General features: G+C 35.5%; 2 protein-coding genes across 2 annotated transcripts; one reads left to right on the plus strand and one right to left on the minus strand.

Annotated features, from left to right (window-relative positions):
* Positions 1-1,673: 1,673 nt before the first annotated feature.
* Positions 1,674-2,114, minus strand: LOC145806937 (uncharacterized). Its single transcript, XM_082904800.1, has one exon. It carries the CDS (start codon positions 2,112-2,114, stop codon positions 1,674-1,676), a length of 441 nt encoding a protein of 146 aa, XP_082760926.1.
* A 2,768-nt stretch (positions 2,115-4,882) lies between these two features.
* On the plus strand, positions 4,883-8,449 carry LOC114275159 (rho-N domain-containing protein 1, chloroplastic). Its single transcript, XM_028217149.2, has 2 exons — positions 4,883-5,071; positions 7,145-8,449. The coding sequence occupies exons 1-2, from the start codon at positions 5,032-5,034 to the stop codon at positions 8,218-8,220; spliced, it is 1,116 nt and encodes a 371-aa protein (XP_028072950.2). The 5' UTR covers positions 4,883-5,031; the 3' UTR covers positions 8,221-8,449.
* Positions 8,450-19,738: the final 11,289 nt, after the last annotated feature.

The following is a 19,738-nucleotide window of genomic DNA, read 5'->3' on the forward strand; positions in this document are numbered from 1 at the left end:
CCAAAGGTAGATATCTCGTCTCTGCATCTGCTAGGGTTTTACTCACGTAGTAGACTGCCCTCTGTTCTCCCTTATCTTCCCTGATTATTATTACACTTACTGCGTGCTCTGAGACCGTAAGTATAAAAATAGTTCCTCTCTAGGTGCTGGATTTGAGAGAATTAGAGCTGTGGTCAAGTATTTCTTCAAGTCGGCCAAGGCGACTTCGCACTCCTCTGTCTATAAGAAGTCTGTGACTTTCTTTACTAAACTGAAGAAATGTTTGCATTTATGAGAACTTCTACTTATGAATCTGTTTAGGGCTGCAGCCCTTCCAGTCAGCATCTGCACTTGTTTTGCCGACGTTGGGCTCTCTAACTCCAGAATGGCCTTGATTTGATCCCGGCTTGCCTCAATGCCCCTTCTGGTAAGTAGGTATCCTAGGAACTTCCCTGACCTAACTCTAAATGCGCACTTTGATGCATTGAGTCGGGGCTGAACTGTCTTTAAAATGTTAAAGACTGTCTTCAGGTCGGCTTGATGATCTTCAGGTTCTTTGGTCTTTACGACCATGTCATTAATGTATACCTCCACTGTTTTGCCTATTAGATGTCTGAACATCTTAGTTACCAATCTTTGGTAAGTTACTCCTACATTTTTCAACCCAAAAGGCATCACTCTGTAGTAATACATCCCTTTTGGGGTGATAAATGCGGTCTTCTCTTTATCTGGGGGGTACATGGCTATCTGATGATACCCTCTGTCCCTGAAGCGGCATCTCCCAATTGGTCAATCTTGGGTAGTGAAAAACTGTCTTTGGGACAAGCCTTGTTCAGGCTAGTGAAGTCCACGCAGACCCTCCACTTCTCATTCTTTTTCTTCACAACCACTGCGTTTGATAACCATGTCGGGTAATTTACCTCTCGAATGGCTCTGGCTTCTAGAAGTTTATCCACTTCCTCTTCTACTGCCTCAACATCATCAACGTCGGCTTTCTTGCTCGCTGGATGATAGGTTTAGCCGACCTATCCACATTCAGTTTTATGGCAAGTGACCTCGGGGTCAATGCCAGGCATCTCGTACGGTGTCCAAACAAACACCTTAAGGTTTGCTCTCAAGAATGCTTCTAATTCCCTTTCCTCTTCCTCGGCCAAGCCTGAGTCGAGGAGGAATAAGTGTTCTTTATCCCCTTACTGGACTAAGATCTTCTTCAGGGCTTCCTCACTTTTCTCAGTTGGTTCTTTGCCGACATCCTCAAGGACCTCCATGTCCTCATTTTCAATCTTTGTTGCTTCTGCTTCTCGTATGTTGCAGGTGGATTTTATTGCTGTCATGGAGCAATTCTTTGCCTACACTGGATCCCCTCTGACCTCTTCAATTCCATGTTCTGTTGTGAACTGCAACAGCTGGTGTAATGTTGAGGGAACAACTTTCATTGCATACAGTCATGGCCTTCCCAGGATAACATTGTAAGGGGAGGAAGTGTCAATTATTGTAAACTCAGTTTTTACCTTTGTGGTGCTAGCCTGCACCTCAAAACTTACTGTCCCCAGGGGCCACGTCGGCGTTCCATTGAACCCGACCATTGGATCATTGGATTGTTCCAGATCATCTTGGTGAAGGCCAAGCTCCTTGTAACACCTGACGTACATGATGTCACAAGAGCTGCTCTGGTCGATCAGAATTCGCTTTACCTAGCACTCTCCAATCTGGAGGCATATTACCAAGGCATCGTTGTGTGGATGCTGCACCATCTCTAGGTCATCTTCAGTAAAGGATACCACTGGTCCCTGGCACTCGTCTGCCATAGGTCTCTTCTGCTGAACCTGATACATATGTTGCAAGCGTTTTACCTTTTGAGTTTCCCCACGTATCTCATTCTCATTGACCTTCGAGTGAATCACATTGATCACTCGAGATCCTCCTGCTTGCGGTTGCGGTGCTGGTGGAGGTGGTGCTGCCGGTGCCTGAGACAGTCTCGCTTGCTCTTCCTTTATCCTGGTCTCATTTACCAGGTCCCTTAGATGACCTTGTCTTACTAGGTCTTCTAGATGTGCCTTTAGGGCTCTGCACCCTTTAGTTAGATGTCCATTCTCGTTGTGGTAGGCGCAGTGTTTTCCCAGACTTCTTCCCATAAATTCACCAGGAAGCTTCTCTGGTGCTCTATAATAAGGCTGATTCTGGATTCTTTCCAAGACCTTGTAGACCGAAATTCGGAATACGGTTGTGACTGCCTGTGTAGCCCTCAGTACTGTCTCTTGCTTATTGTATCCACTATTACCTCAGCTTCGCTTCGGCGAGCCGTTTCTCTTCTGTTGTTTTGACGTCTTTGTTTCCGGCGTGTCCTCTTTGGCCTTGGCATATTTTTCTATCTTGGCCATAAGTTCCTCCATATTTTTTGGCAATGTTTTTGCTAGTGATTTTCGAAGTAGGCAATCATCTTTCAGGCCATTCTTAAAAGACACGACCGCCACCTCTTGGTTGCATCCTGGTATTCGGTTGAACACCTCATAATACCTTTTGGCATAGGCTCTAAGGCTTTCATCCTCGCCGATTCTTAGAACCATCAGGGAGTCTACCCTTAATGGTTGTAGTTTGTTTGTCACAAATCTAGCCACGAACATCTCGGTTAGGCCTTCCCAGCTTTTCACAGTTCCTTTCGACAACTTGTAAAACCAGTCTGATGTGATTTCCTCAAAGGATGAGGGGAACACTTTGCAGAGCAACGGCTCGTTCCCGGTGTACAGTGTTATCGAGTTTAGGTATAAGTCAACGTGAAAGTTAGGGTCGGACTTACCGTCGTATATCTGGAATCTTGGCATGTGGAACTTTTTCGGAGCCTCAAACTTGTCCAATTCAACCAAGAACGGTGTTCTCGGCTTGACCGGTGTTGTTACCTCGGCATCTTGTCGCTTCCTCTGGAGGTAATCCCTCAGATCCTCCTTGGTTTGTCCAGGAGCTCGGCTATCAACGGATTTCAACCTTTTTGGTGTGCTACTCCTGGTGTCGTTATGAGTCCTCTTGGACCTCTCTCCGTTTGTTGCATCAAAACAAAGTTCCTTCCCTTGAACATACTGATGTTCTTTGGGGTCAGCTTCTTTGGTGCGATGCGTCCTCCGAGAATCTCATTTCATTGAATCTCCTCGCCCGACCTCCCTTGAAGGCGGGTGAGAGTGTTCTTTGGTCCTGGTGTGCTGGGGGACTGTAGGGACTGTTTTCTGCCCTTTTTGGGCATTGTTCTTGGCCGCTGGAATTGGCGTATCTTGTAACAGTAACGGTGGTTGCATGACGTTGTTCTGCATCATGAAATTGACGACTGATTGCAGGTCGGCCAATTTGTTCGCCATTCCCTTCATCTCGTCGTCCCTTCGCAGGCATCTATCTTTCCATACCTGGAGGTTGTCCTCGTTATAATACCCGCCTCAGCCTGACTTCTTTGGTACGTCGCCCTCCTTGCCAACGTCTTTCTCTCCGGGATTTTTATCCTGAGTTTCTTCGTTGCAGTTATCCTCCTCAACGTTAGGGTCAATGTTCTTACCACTCCTAGTAGGGATGTCGTCCCCAACCTTTTCTTTCTATCCGTTGTTGGCCATCTATTCTCGTTTCTTTCCCACAGACGACACCAAAATATATGTGCTGTTTTCTGACCACACTGCCAAACAAGTACTCAGCTGGAGAACACCGGCAAAATAGATTGCGCCCGAACGACCTGTCACAGAAAAATAAGACTCCGGCGGTGGTTCGTCCACCTGGGGGTACTCCGACGACCAAGTCAGTACTCAATTATCTCTCAAAGATAGCAAATAGTACTTTAACTCACTAGCTAGGAAACAAAAAGTGTACCTTAGACTCACGAGAGTGCCTTACTTTTATAGCCAACACTGACCTGATCCCTGTAGAAGCTTAGCTTCAATGGACTCTAACTCAATGCTTATCCTGGACTCTCCAATAGATAAAGATAAACTCCCTAAGAGCTTTACCCTTATCCAGTCTGAGGTTCTCCCCCATTCTAGGACTCTTGTCCCTTATCCGTTCATCTCGGATTCCGGTATCTCCGCAGATAACCTTGGCATAACCGAGATTACCTCGACGTCAAGTCAAAGACACGTGACACCTCAACTAACATTTCAGTGCCACTTTAATCACGTATTGTTACCTAAAAAATATGTCCCCACACAAGTTATTTCTCCTTTATTATAAAATCTTAAACTTGAAATGAAACATATGAAATAAATTAAAAAATATATATACACGAATTTCAAGGCAAAGTGATGTTAAGAAATAAGAAACTTAAGTAATAGAAAGAGCTGATATAGGCAATTGCACAAAAAAAAATTAGGAGTAATGCCAGGACCTAAATAATCTATTAAATATTTTACCAACCTTTTTATATGGGTATGAGATTTATATATATATATATATATATATATGAATTTGTGTAGGTTTTACATTCATATGAGAGATTTGATAAAATTAAATTATTTGAAATGCATAACATTTTTTTAAAATTAGTTAATTGAAAAATATCTACAAAAATGCTAAAATTAATTTTAAAAGTCAATAAAAAAAAAAAGCTTAAATATATACCGAACCCAAAAAAAAAAAAAAAAAAGAAAGAAAGAAAAGGAAGCGTCTATTTATCACGAGTGATTATTTAGTGGTTTAGAAATATGGTTACGTGGTGTTTCATAATAGAATAATTGGTAAAAAAAGTTGAGTATTAATTATTTATATTGAATGATTAACGAATATGAAAAGTTATAATGAATGATAATTGGTGAGAGAGTATGACCATATAATACTAATTTTCCATCTATCATTTCATTGGGATCCGACCCAAATGCATACCCGAATAGGCGATTCGAATACGACACTACCCGAAATACTGAACAGCACTCACTTGTTTCGGACTCATGTCGTCAATCGCTATATATACACACACAAACACTTACGCTTGCCGAGTTCAAGCTTGCGACCTGTGACTCTGAGCTGAGAGGGCACCTCAAAAAATGCAAAACCTCCATTGAAGTCTCATCCTCCATCTCCAAACCAATGTCTCCAGCAATCCACTGCGTCACTCAAAACTTCTCAGGTACATTCTAGGGTTTTGTTCTTCCTACTTAATTATCCAACCATTCGCTTATATTCCTTGTCCTCCCCCCAAGGATTTGTACTTTCTTGCGACAAATTAGTATATGGGTTTGTGAAGTTTATTACTTTGCTTCTGTTTGTGGCTTGAAACTCTATGCCAATATGTATATATATACACATACTATCGTTGCTCATGCATTCGATTATATACTATGTAGATGTTATAATAGGCGTATGTGTGTGTAGACATGTGTGGCTTTATAAATAAAACGTATACACATGTATGCAAACTAGTCCTGAGATTTAGCAAAGAGCTTTATGCCCGTTTGAATTGTTTGGGTTAAGAATTTCAGCGACGCCCGCCATTTGTTCGATGAAATGACTCTATGTCTTCTATGTATCATTTTGGATTAGGAATATTGCCACCGAGAAATTCATTATGGAAAGGTTGCTCTTTTCTTTAAGGGTGTTGCTAACAAGTGCCCCTAGTGCACAAGTAAAAAGACAAAAAATTGAAGAACACCATACAGTTTGTAGTAAATTCAATTCACTTTTATTGAAATCAATACACGTTTTAATATTTTTAGATATTTTCAAGACACTTGCATACTTTCCAACATTAAACAATGCATAAGGGTCACTTGTTAGTATTTGCCTTTCTTTAATAACTCCAATTAGTACTTGCTGTCTTTGCCCACTTGGCTTTCAAACTGTGAATCCCCCTGGCTGCTTTTGATATTAGATGTCTTGTTTTATTTGTTAAATGCTTCATTTTGTTATCAATGTCTTGACCCGTCATCTGGGATTTGATAAGGGGATCGTACTAAGCTATATAATTGTTAAGAGTTTCATATTCTGTTGACTATCCATACTGTTCTTAGGCATGCATTTCATGAATTCCTGAAGAAGAGAACTATGTTTATTAGTTGAAAGAAATTCAATTTTTTTGCCATTTATTGGAAATAGGAGCCTAAACTGTGTGTGACATATCATTCCACTTTTTGATGTTCTGATATTATCCTACGTTGGTGCATGGTGTCCAATGTACATGGCTACTAGCCTAGGGGTGCATGAGCGAACCAATTAACTTGCAAACTGAACCGAAAATGACCTTTGTTGTTCATTTTGTCCAGTTCTCAGGATAGTTGGTTCAGTCCTGTTTCCCAATTTTCGAGAACTAACCAGATCAGTTTGGTTCTCAGTTTGAATGCTTGGATTACCTGTGCCAACCCAGAACCGACCTATGCTTATGTACCTTCAAATATCACAGCCAAGCCAACCATTAAATCCACACATCAGACTTCTTCTCAATGTAGTTAGTTTCGTGTCTAATATAAAATTAACAAGTGCATTCTTCATCCACGGTGTGGGAAGTATGTATGAATACAAATTTCTGTAAATGGAAGCATGGAGTGGCTTAGTGGTGTGTAGAATCTCCATGTGCCTCCAATTGGGCCGATAACATGTTTTCAGCTTTTTAGTTTGATGCTTGCATTGGCTTTCTTTTATTTTCTTTTATTTTTTTTTGATGAAGCTTTCGATTATCTGTTTACCCTAGCTATTTACCATTTGACTTTCACAGTTCGGATATATTCTAGTATTGGGTTTTGATATTTCTTCGTGCAGCCTTTGACACATTATTCACGGGTCTGTTTGGTTTAGTTTTAGAATTATGATTTGAGTGTGAAGTTGTGTTTTGAATTTTGAGTTTTTGAATCATGATTTGAAAAGAGAAAATTTGTTTAGTTAGGAGTTTTGAAAATAGTTTTGGGATGATTTGTAATTTTTTTTTTTTGATTGATTGATCTATAGAATGTGAGAGAATATGAGAGGAGAGAGGAGAGATGAGAGAGAAAAAGTGATTGATTGATTGAATAATAATAATTAAAAAAGAGAAGAGAGGTGTTTTGAAAGTAATTTTGAATTGTATTTTAAAAATATGTTCGGTTAACATGTTTAATCCAAATCATGATTTAAAAACAAAGTTGAGTTTTGAAAAGTAAACCAAACGCTACCAGTGTTCACATCCTGAAACTGTAATATTTTCAATGCATGGATCCCAACTTTTTTACAGGTTATGGAACAACAGATGGAAGATGTGTCCCCTTCTCAGGAGTTTCTGGAAGAGCATTCAGTTTGTCCCCTAGCTCTTCTCGTGGCGACTACAAAACCCTTTCACAGATCAAGATTATATTGCCAAGATTCACTTCCAGGGGAATGTATCCTTTGTGCAAGGCAGGTTCTAGTGGTTATAGAAGAAACCCGGACTTCTCAAGGCAAAATAGGCATGGGTTCTCCCGAAACAGGAACAGGCAAAATGAAGAGAGAGATGGCTCTGAAACCCTTGAAGAATCTGAACTGTTTCCCTCAAAAAATGGGCCATTACTTTCTGTTTCCGGTGGCCCAAAGTTCCAAGCAACGGCAACTCCAGGACCAAGAGAAAAGGAGATTGTTGAATTGTTCAGAAAGGTCCAGGCTCAACTTCGAGAAAGAGCAGCTGTCAAGGAAGAGAAGAAGACAGAGTTGTCGCAGAGACAAGGTAAGGAAAGCAAGACTGTTGATTCTCTCCTCAAGCTTCTAAGGAAACACACTACTCAACAAGGGAAACAAATCAGCAGTGATGGTAGCAGCAGAGAGTTTGTCTTGGACCAGCATGATCAGAATGGTGCATTTGAGGAAGAGAAAAGCACGATCTCTTTGGACTTGAATAACACTCTGAAGGATGAGCCCCGGGACCGTGAATCCCCTCCATTGAGCAGACCAGTATCAAATTTTCAACGTAGGTCTCCGGTACCTCAACTCAAATTCCAGCAAAATCATTCTGAGTCTGTTGCAGATACACTATTAGATGGTAAAAGACATGGGACTCATCTTGAACCTGAAATACATGAACTCAAGCTTGAAATTGAGCCTGAACCCATTTTTTCTAATGGGGACGTGTTTGATGGGTTGTCAGAGGATGAACCTTCTGACATTGATGAAATTTATAGTGAGGATGATGCAGAAAAACAGAAACCTATTGTAGACAAGGACTTAAACTCAATGAAGCTGCCAGAATTGAGAGCCCTTGCAAAGTCTCGTGGCATGAAAGGGTTTTCAAAGCTCAAGAAACGCCAGCTCCTCGAGTTGCTGATTGGGGGCTCAACCTGATTATTTGATTCACAAAGAGCTAGACAAAGAGACCGATTTTACATCTTGAGTAAATCTTGACATGCATCTTTTTGTCATCATCATACTTAATGTTTTGTCAGTTTAGTTAGAATTGTCTTTTTGCTGATATGCTTCTGAAGATTTTGTAATGGTGAATTTTGCAAGTTCTTAAGCTATCTTCTGATTAGGTTTCCTTGACGGTAATAGACTCTGTCTGGGTTTTGATAAACTTTTTTTCTCCTTCACTATTATCTTTCTTCCTGCCTGCCTGCCTGCCTGCTTTTTTTTTTTTTAATCTATTAATGATAAGAATACAATCTTCAACAAATTTAAGTTATCGAACTGAGGGTACATGTCACAAATGCATTAATACATCTTATTTTTTTCGTGTGTTTATGCTAATGCATTAGTGATATTTTAGATAGTATTCAAAATTTGCGCGTTAAGTTGTTTGTTATGTCTCACTAAAATTAAAAATTGATTGAAATTTAGATAAAGTAACCATCTTTTTAAGATAAAGTAACCATGCTCCAAATTTAGTTTTTCTTCTGCTGACCCCCAAAAATTATGCTAATTGACAATTTTGATAGATTGAAAGTACTATCTGTCGTGCACACACCACTACATATAGTATATGAGACCGACCACATAATAATTTTAAAAATCACACCCAGGACAAAGATTCCATTAGAGTTTAATAAATAAGTGTCTAAATTCCTGTTATCTCACTTATTTTATCATATGATTCTATTTCTTGGAACATCAAGAATATGTCTCTACAAATGAGGAAAAACCTGTGTTTGCCACCGGGAGAGAACCCCCAAATTTATCAGTCATGACAAGGGTTAAATGTTGAGATAATATCTCACATTTTTAAAAGCTTGGGACATTATCACTGTTCTACTTTGCTTTTCTCAAGAAAAAGGAATATTAACAAAAAAAAAACAAAAAAAAAAACAGTTAGGGCAGGTTTTGCCACTTTAGCCAGCTGCCCTGAACTTCAATTAGGGATATAAATGACCATATGTGATTTTAATCATTCATAATATAATTTGGATCGTTAAATTAATAACCGACATATAATTATACTACCTATTGTCAAAAACATTATTACTTGTCATCAGCAATAATGCCACAAATTAATATTCTCTATTATATAGGTCTCAAGAGAGTACCATACAAATTGTTTTGCGATATTATACTATTACTCATGTGAGGAGCCATGAGAGAAACAAAATGAAACAAAGAAGAGTGATGGAGACCCCCTCCAATCACCACCCCATACACATGTGGCAGGTGGTGATTGGAAAACAAGGGGAACAAAAAAAAAAGAAAAGAAAATCCAATCAATGAGAGAGAGAGGGGGTCAAAGGGGTGAGAAAAAAGGGGGTCTTAGACATTAATCTTATTTATTTACTTTTATTTTTTGTGGAAGGTTTTTTTTTTTTTTTTTTTTTTTTTGGATAAAAGAAGAACTTCATTAATTAGACAGAGGCGACAACACATAAACAAACTAAAGGCATTTTTAAATAGAAGGGTTGGGTTAATTCTTGATTCTTGTGGTTGTCACCCAAAAAAAAAAAAAAAAAAAAGACCACGTTAGGGGTCGACAAGTTAAAAAGTTATATAAACTCTCTACTTTTTTATACATCTTTTATAAAAGTCAAAATATTATTAAAATAATCTATTTTCAAATAATTAAAAACTTGATTTTTGTGAAACAAAATGTTGTACTAACCTAGTTTTGACCAATAAATCAAATGCTCATAATATTATCGTACATACAAAGCACGTGTGCATCTATTAAATTTACACACAAACTCTAATCATATGAATATTAAAATTAACATTTGCTTCTTTAGCGTTGAACTAGAAAATGGTGATTAGTGAGGATCACCGGCCATGGATCAGTCAATCTCAATTTCAATTGTTAGTTTTGATGAACTAACTTCACATAACTTACTTGGATTATGGGAATATATCTTCCGTAGTTTTCCTCCATGAAATTTATTTATTTTTTACTTCTAATGTTGAATCGTTAATTAGTCGATTATGAATTTAACCAGAACTAACTTATCACGACCCAAACCTATCCCTATAGATTTAGCGTCGTAACCGGCCAGTAATTCTGGGATTACCGAAGGCCTCTAACTTCGAAATTATAATAGTCGAGGGATTGCAGAAGCAAATATACAAAATATAATATCCATAGAGCTGTGTAAACATACATGTGATAGAAAAATTTCAAACTTATATATATATATATATATGTTGCCAAACTTCCATACGTTATGCAACACCATACAGATTCATAAGGGACTTAGCCCATCGTACAGGTAAACAAAAACAAAATAATAAAACATCATTGTCATGGATCACAAATGTAACGCCCTTAATTTAAGACATAAATCATTCATTCACAAGTCCCATGAACATAAAGAAATAATACATTTTCATTCATCAGAGTCTTTTTTACAAAAGATATTACATGTTAACAACAAAGTAAATGCCCTACAAGCTTACAGCTTTCCAAGTTATCACTTAGTTACAACAAAAGAAGAGTTCTAACTCTATACATAAAAAGCCCTCGGCTTGGATTTACATTTAACACAAAATATAAATAACAAACGGAGTCTTCAACTCCTAAACCTCTCAAGGAGGCGGCATATCACCTGTACCTGAAAATGGTGTCCCAAATAGGGTGAGCCAATACCTAGTAGAGATATGCTAAACAGTATATGAGAATTAACTAAAACATTAGCATCCGATAAATGTGTAACACTTGTAAACCACGTACATCCTTTCCATAACCAATCAACAATCACATCTATATTTCAATCCATTTCCATTTATTTATCCAAATCAATTCATTGACATAGTTCATTGATATTTAAACATTTCAAAATGAGACTACAACTCATATTGTCAACACTTCAATCATAAACATCATTCATACACTTCCATTCACTTGCCATTTTACGGAATTACGTCCGAGGGAACCGGCACCCAAATATATATATATAATTTCGGGACTTTCACCCTGGACACGCCGGCTAACTTAATTATCAATGGAGTCAATCTCCTATCTCCTCCCACACAATGGAGTACATCCCCAATCTCCTCCCAAACACAGATACATATACAATGTATTTAAACACGTTGTCATATACAATGACCAATTTAATCACATATACTATGTTTATATTCAACCGTCATATTAAATGACATAGCCCAATTGATTAGTTTCAATTTACCTAATCATCATGCAGTTTCTACAACAATCATGATTATTCTCCACCGATAGCCCAAAACAGATATATCTAAACAGATAAATAAATTTCTCAACAGATAATATATCATATTTTCCATAGGTGAGTGATTTATCAATCCAACTACACCATTTAATCACAATTTCCTCTAATTTCATGATTTTCAAACCAACTTCATATTTCCACATCATTTTCATTATTTATGCAAATAACTTTTATAATTCAAATTAGGACATTTTCTCCATTTTCTCAAATATTGCTCCCAAGGTCAAATCTCACCCATTACACACAAACAACCCAATTTTCAAGACCTCACATACAAATGGAACCCAACAATAGGAAACCCCTCTTTTAAACATTCAAACTCAAACCCTAACTTTACCCAAAATTCTTAAATCCCACCATTTATATAAAATGACTAACATTTATGTCAAAGCTTATATTAATGAGTAGATTATCTTTACCTAAAATGGAGAAGCTCAAAGGAGAAGAAGAGAGAAACTCAAGATGCTCCAAATCCATACTTTTTCGGATCAAAGGGAAGCCCTCGCCAAGTTCTATCTTTTTAACAAAGGAAATAGGGTAGAAAACCTCTAAAACATGGTGTATTTATAGAGAGAGAGAGAGAGTTTAGAGAGAGAGACAGCCAGATTTAGGATTTGGAGTGAAAAAAGAGATGAAAAAGTGATAAAAATCACGCTGATGCGAATTGATATATACAGGGCTCGCTCGAGCGAATGAGTCGTCGCTTGAGCGACCAGACACAAAAGAACCTTGCTCGAGCACAAAAAGCGTTGCTCGAGCGAACAATGTAAATCTTCAGGTCTACAACGCAAAAGCACGCTTGAGCGCAAGAGTTCTCGCTCGAGCGAAAGAATCAATAACACAGAGCTCGCTGGAGCGCAAGAAAGATCGCTCGAGCGAAGAATACCAACCTTCAGGTCTTTTAGAGACGTAGGCGCACATTTGAGCGCATGAGTCCTCGCTCAAGCGAAGAGACACATCACACAAGGCTCGCTCGAGCGCAGGAAGCCTCGCTCGAGCGGAGAAGCAAACACCCAAGGCTCGCTCGAGCGCAGAAGCCAAATCCTAGGCAGCAACCTTTTGTTCCAACTCACAACCAACCTATTCCAAACTTACCCAACACATCTCACAACTCAAATACAAAGAATTAAATGATGCAAACAAGATATAAACAACAACATACAACCACGAAACCCGAGTCCGGAATACAATAAATGACTGGAAAAAACCGGGATCATTATAACAAAACTTGACTTTACAAACAGGAACCTCTCCTGGAGGCACGATGGCTGGCTGACCCAAAACTCTCTAGGCAGCAGCTTAGGCCTGGTCATTCGCCTACTCACCTACATATATAATATAAATAGTGAACGAAAGTCCAGTAAATAATAACAGAGTGAATGTTTTACTGAATAATGTCCATACAGAAACAAAGTCTTGTACATGATGTCAAAGCAGAAACAAATTCGTGTACGTAATCATATTTGCCTTCACAATTCATACATTTCACATAATAGTACATGGTACATAAATTAACGTTAACAAATTCGATGACCCATGGAGGGACAACCGTGAAGGCATTCCGATGACCCATAAAGGAGCAGCCATAAGGCATTTCGATGACTCATGTGTATAGAGACGTTTCCGATGACCCATAGAGGGACGCATATCACATGATGCTAAGGAGACCACGAATACATTTCAGAAACTTGGACAATCATTCATTCACACAAAACATAGCATTTCAGAAAATCGATTTTATATCATCAGAAAATAATTAAAGCTAAATATAAATTTACAGAGTTATTACTAACAGATGGCTCCGTTATCAAAATAGAGAAAGCAAACGATTCAGATAGTCTATGACGCATGACTTACACAAACACATAGCAGATACACATTGAAACACACGCTCAAAATATACTCAACTCATTACGTTTCATTCTTAGTGTGTTTCTAAGTCTTATCCTCATTATTATGTCTTAATTTTGACTTAGGAATGCATATGATGCAATGAGGATGCTAAAATGCATTTGAAAACACTTAGTCAAATATGTTGGAAACAAGGGTCTCGCTCGAGCGCAACTTCCTTCACTCGAGCGAATGTCCAAACATGTGAGTGGTTGCTCGAGCTCAGCTTCCTTTGCTTGACCGGTCTGTAAACTTTGCGAAAGTATTGATTGCTTGATTTTTCCGCTTGACGGTGGATAGAGCATGAGACTGAGGTTCTTGCTCGAGCGCAACTCTTGTCACTCGAGCGGTCTGCAAAAATGGTAAACTTCTAAGAGCATGCATTTTACGCTCGAGCCAACATTTGGTAGCTCGAGCAGGAGTGCAAAATACAGAGTGGTAGCTCGAGTGGAAAGGCAAAATTCTGGAATTTCTAGATTTGCTTCCAAGCTTCAAACTTAAAGTCAAAGCTACAAGTCAAGTTCTTTTTGGGCCAAAACTTAAGGAAACATTTAGAAACTTATAGGATATCATAGATTGAAGATCATTTCGCAAAATCAAGGCCGAAAAACAAATGAATTTTGTTGAATTCAAACTCAAAACTCATGATACAAATATGTAAATAATTTCCTTGAACTTAAATCTTACAAATCATGTTTAAACAAAGGAACTTGATGAAAAGCAAGATGAAATTTCATAATTAAGTTGAAAACATGACATACATGGAGATTTTACTTGAAATCAACTTCAAAATACCTTAAAATGCACATACAAGCTCTACTTTTTTTCTTTCCTACTACCGTAGTTCATTTCATGCACTAATCTTTCATTTTCCTTTGAATTCACAAATTAAATGAGTTAACTACATAATTTAAGGTTGAATTCCTTACCTACAAGTTTCAATTCTTTGAGTTCTTGAGTGATTCTTCCCAATGCCTCATATTCTAGCTAAGTTCAAGTCGATTCTTCCCAATTTCCTAGCAATCACCCTAGTTAAGCTCAAGTCTTCTCCTTTCTCTTCCTCTCTCACATTTTGCTTGATTGAATAGGCTCAAAGTTGTGAAAGGATGTGAGTTGAAGCACATACTAGCCTTATATAGGCTTAGTGAATAAAGCTTAATTAATTTGGAGTTAAAGATAATTAAGTGGATCATTTATTATAATTTATTCGTTCCGAATCGAATTTTAATGCAACCTACCATAAAATTCTAAAAATTCTAACTAACGCAAAAACTAGGTCAATTTCGTGATCAGATGCCGATAAGGCCTTCAATTCGTAGAATAAAACAGAAACATGAACAAATATTTCTACGATAGACAGATATATACACAAATAATGTAACATGCATACAATTAATTCATAATTTCATCTTAATTACTCACTAAGCATTCTTAATCATGATTTGACAGTTAATCATAGGTCGGGGTTGTTACACAACCAAAAATAGGTTTTTAGTTACTTTTTGAGTAAAATATGAAGTGAAAAATATTAAAGAGTTTGGAAATGATTTTTTGTGAAAAAAGTAGAGAGATTAGAAGAAATATTTGACTTTTTTACATGATTTTTTTAAAATTATTTACTTATTGTTGGAAAATAATAGTTTTCGATAACTTTAATTTGAAATTAAAGTGGAACCCAATCGTCAGTTGAGGTGAGTTTGTGTCACGACCCGCTCCCCGTACCCAAGGGTTAAGTATCGTGATGGCCAGTAACTGAGGTTACCTCCGGCCAATTCTTTAACAAATAAATAAACGCGAGCGGAAAAATATTTAAATAAGGGTACCAAAATAATCATTGGAGTTTCTATTTTTATTACAAAATATATTGACTAAAAAGGCCAATATTTACATAGAAAAATATCATAAAAGTGCTGTGTGTGTCTAATCCGTAGCCTCGCATCTAAGTCTTTCCAAAAGCTATTCCTGAATTGCATTGTTTTCGAAAAATTGGTAAACAACTATAAGCACATGGCAGAATGAGAAATATCATACTAAGAGTATAAGGGTATAAAATTCACCATGGATAATTAGTTAGGCCAAAACATTAACATAATTTGAGTTGAATACACAAATTAATTAAGTGTCAGAAACTGAAATAATCATTATAACCACGGTACATCACTAAAGTAACAATCACTACAGAGATCAATGAATCCATGACAACACTGGACCACAAAGTGGTCAAACATTAACTAATGGTTATTTGAAGTCCCCCAAGACGTGGGACTCCCGTGGCGGTACTTACAAAACATAATTACTTATAAGGTCATAATCAAATATTTTTCAAAATATAAACAAACATATCCATGGATTTCTTTTTAAGCAAATAGGGTTCAGAAAATAATCAACGTAACTGAAACATTTATAAAACATAACTTTTATTAATATACTAATAAAACATAACTTATATAAAACAGATTTTGGTAAGTCAAAACATACGTAAAATATATTTTGGTAACTCAAGGTATAATATAATTCATCTTAGCTTTAATACCTCATTCTTTCTTTCTACCATCAAAAATCCTTTAAACTTCCATTATTTTTTTCCTTTCTTTTTTCTCTTTTTTCTCTTTTCTCTCTTTTCTTCACTCTTGCTTTTCCTTCTTTCATTTCTTTCCTTCCTCTCACAGAGTCAACTTCTCCCTATATAAATACATTGAATTCGTGAGGCCCAAGCTAAATTGCCACGTGTCGCCTTTCTATTAATCTTCATTAATTTAAATTTATCCAAACTTAATTTAATTACTTATTTATACTTTGACCCTTAGATTTAATTATTTATTTATATTTTGACTCTTAAATTTTTAATAATTATATTATTTTACAAAATTATCCATAATAATATATAAAAAATGATATATTTTTCCTAACTGTGATTAAATAATATTAGTATAAATTCTACAGAATAATTAAAAATCTGAGTTGTTACAATTTTTCCTCCTTTTAAAATTTCGTCCTCAAAATTTGTCATATGTGCAATTATCCGTTGCGCACTCTGATAAATATATATTAGATGATTAATTTGATAGAAAATATTACTTCAAAAAAAACACTTTACCAAAACAATTCATTGTCTAGTTGTCAAAAATTAGTCTGGGCCAAAATGAGAAATAATGGGTGACTTTAAAAACTTTCCACCTGTTTTGTGTACGATAAAAATAAAAATAAAAATAAAATAAGACCACAATGACAGAATCATATGTAAGAGTTGAAAAATTTGGAGATGAACTTTTCATTAATATGAAATAGTTTCAAAATTAGTATTTTTTAAAATTTGAACTCACTTTTTAAAAGTCGAAATAAATTTTTTTTTTAAATACTGAACTAAAAATTCTATATATTTAATTATATTATAATTTTGGTGGGTACTTGAGTCTGACACCTTTTGTTTATTTTCCCTCTTTTGCTATAACAAATATAAATTATATCAAATATTTATCACAAATTGCACCCAAAAAAAAATTTAATATATGTATATATATAATCATATAAAATTATAATATAATTAAGTCGACTAACAAAATATAATATTTAGGTACTAATTACTCGCTATCCTACTTCATAAATGTGCGTGTGTCCTATGCTCCAATGATTTTTTTATTTTTTTATTTATGTAAACCATTGCCCTGATACCATTTGTCACGACCCGCTCCTCGTACCCAAGGGTTAAGCATTGTGATGGCCAGTAACTGAGGTTACCTCCGGCCAATTCTTTAATAAATAAATAAATGCGAGCGGAAAAATATTTAAATGAGGGTACCAAAATAATCATTGGAGCTTCTATTTTTATTACAAAATATATTGACCAAAAAGGCCGATATTTACATAGAAAAATATCATATAAGTGTTGTGTGAATCTAATCCGTAATCTTGCATCTAAGACTTTCCAAAAGCTATTCCTGAATTGCATTGTTTCTTGAAAATTTATAAACAACTATAAGCACATGGCAGAGTGAGTTATATTATATCTTGAGTTATCAAACTGTATTTTACTTATGTTTTGACTTACCAAAATCTATTTTATAGAAGTTATGTTTTATTAGTATATTAATAAAAGTTATGTTTTATAAAGATTTCAGTTACGTGGGTTATTTCTGAACCCTATTTGCTTAAAAAGAAACCCATGGATATGTTTTTTTTACTTTTAAAGAATATTTGACTATGACCTTATAAACAATTATGTTTTGTAACTACCACTACGGGAGTCCCACGCCTTGGGGGACTTAAATAACCATTGGCCCGTGCTTGACTATTTTGTGGTCCCATGTTTGTCATGGATCCATTGACCCCTATAGTGATTGTCACTTAGTGATCCCTGTTCTGTTCTGTTCCGTACTGTGGTTATAATTGTTTACGTAATTTATGTAGTATATGTTAAATGATCTCCGTATTATATATGATGCATTTAATACCAAGCTCTTTTTAGCCAATAATTATTCATGGTGAATTTTATGCCCTTATTCTCTTAGTATAATATTCCTCAATCTGCCATGTGCTTATAGTTGTTTACCAATTTTCAGGAAGCAATGCAATTCAGGAATAACTTTTGGAAAGTCTTAGATGCGAGGCTATGGATTAGACACACACAATACTTTTATGATATTTTTCTATGTAAATATCGATTTTTTTGGTCAATATATTTTGTAATAAAAATAGAAACTCCAATGATTATTTTGGTACCCTTATTTAAATATTTTTCCGCTCACGTTTATTTATTTGTTAAAGAATTGGCCAGAAGTAACCTCAGTTACTGGCCATCACGATGTTTAACCCTTGGGTACGGGGAGCGGGTCGTGACAGTTTGAGTGGTTTTGTATTTTCTTAAGTGAAAAGGTTGCAATACAGAAATAATGAGCCGAAACCATTAAGTTGTGAATAAAAATTGTCTCATAAAATAGATATTAATAAAGTTGGACTTAATCTTGGTTTGAACTGGGCCTAGGCATGTGCTTGTGCTTGTGCATCTGCTGGGTTTGGTCTTGGACTTAATCTTGAGCTTAGGCTAAATTATATTATGCTGGGTTTAGCTTGTGCATATGTTTGAAAATTGAGCTTGAATGGATCGGATTGTGACCCAACATTAGTATCCATTTTGTGACCCATTTAGTTGGTTTATTCAAACATCATTATATACATATTTATTTGTATATATTAAGCACATGAGAAATGTAAATTTTTGTAACTCTCATCTTTTGATTATAGAGTTGATGATTATATTAGTGGCCATAGGTTTTCAACCTTTGTAAATTTAGCTCTAATGGCTAGAGTTGATAGCCTTGGTTAATCGTATTTGATGGCCCTATTGATGTATAGCCTTCATGGCTAGTGATTCCCCTACTTGTATAAATAGAGGTCTTTTTCCTCCAACTTAGTAGAATAATTTTTGGAGAGATTTTTGATGGAAAATGAAGATGGTGATTTAAGATAAAAAGTTAAAGATATTTATATTTTTTTCCATCAAAGAATTTTTTTTTCTATCTTCTTTTACTAGCTCTTTCTTTGGTTCTTATTAAAGAGAGTGTAGTCATCGTCAAGTTTGTCGAAACTATTTAAAAAGTGCTTCTGCATTAGCTGTGTTAATCATATTATTTAATTTTGATGATGCCTAAAATATATTAGTTAATATACATATTATTTGACACAAATTATTATCTTTTTGTTAAATATTATTTAAATAAAATAATATTATCTTTTTAAAATATCTATGTTAAATATTATTTTAAATATTTTCAAAAACTTTACTATTCACTTTTTGAAAAATAGGGTTAATTACTATTCATCTTTTGACAAATCGATTAATTATATTATTTTGAAAAATAGGGTTAATTACTATTCATCTTTTGACAAATCGATTAATTATATTATTTTGACAAAAATGATTGATTGGTTGTATTATTTTGACAAATTTGATATTTATGGGTTGTCTTTTTTTGACAAAATTAATATGGAGTGGTAAAATATATTTAGTTTAAAATCTCTACAACATATACAATATTTTCAAAATGACATATATTTTCAGATCCATCATAAATATAATTTATAGAGATTTTTCTGTATGCAAAATTTTGATCAGAACTTATATAACATTATATGCAGAATACATCACGTGCGCTATTAAATTTTTTACATTACATTGATTATATCATATCACACTACACTACATTGATTATATCATATTATAATTAAACAAGAAGAAAAAGATGGAGTTATATATATATATATATATATGTGTGTATATATATATATATTATAAACTAGATGGAGAAAATTATTTG

This window comes from Camellia sinensis, chromosome 14, assembly GCF_055761805.1.
Source record: "Camellia sinensis isolate YWXY chromosome 14, ASM5576180v1, whole genome shotgun sequence".
NCBI lineage: Eukaryota > Viridiplantae > Streptophyta > Magnoliopsida > Ericales > Theaceae > Camellia > Camellia sinensis.

Coding starts and splice junctions, on each gene's coding strand:
- LOC145806937 (XM_082904800.1), bottom strand. CDS start 2,114: ATGGGAAGAAGTCTGGGAAAACACTGCGCCTACCACAACGAGAATGGA.
- LOC114275159 (XM_028217149.2), top strand. CDS start 5,032: ATGTCTCCAGCAATCCACTGCGTCACTCAAAACTTCTCAG. Junction 5,072..7,144: donor CGTCACTCAAAACTTCTCAG/GTACATTCTAGG, acceptor ACTTTTTTACAG/GTTATGGAACAACAGATGGA.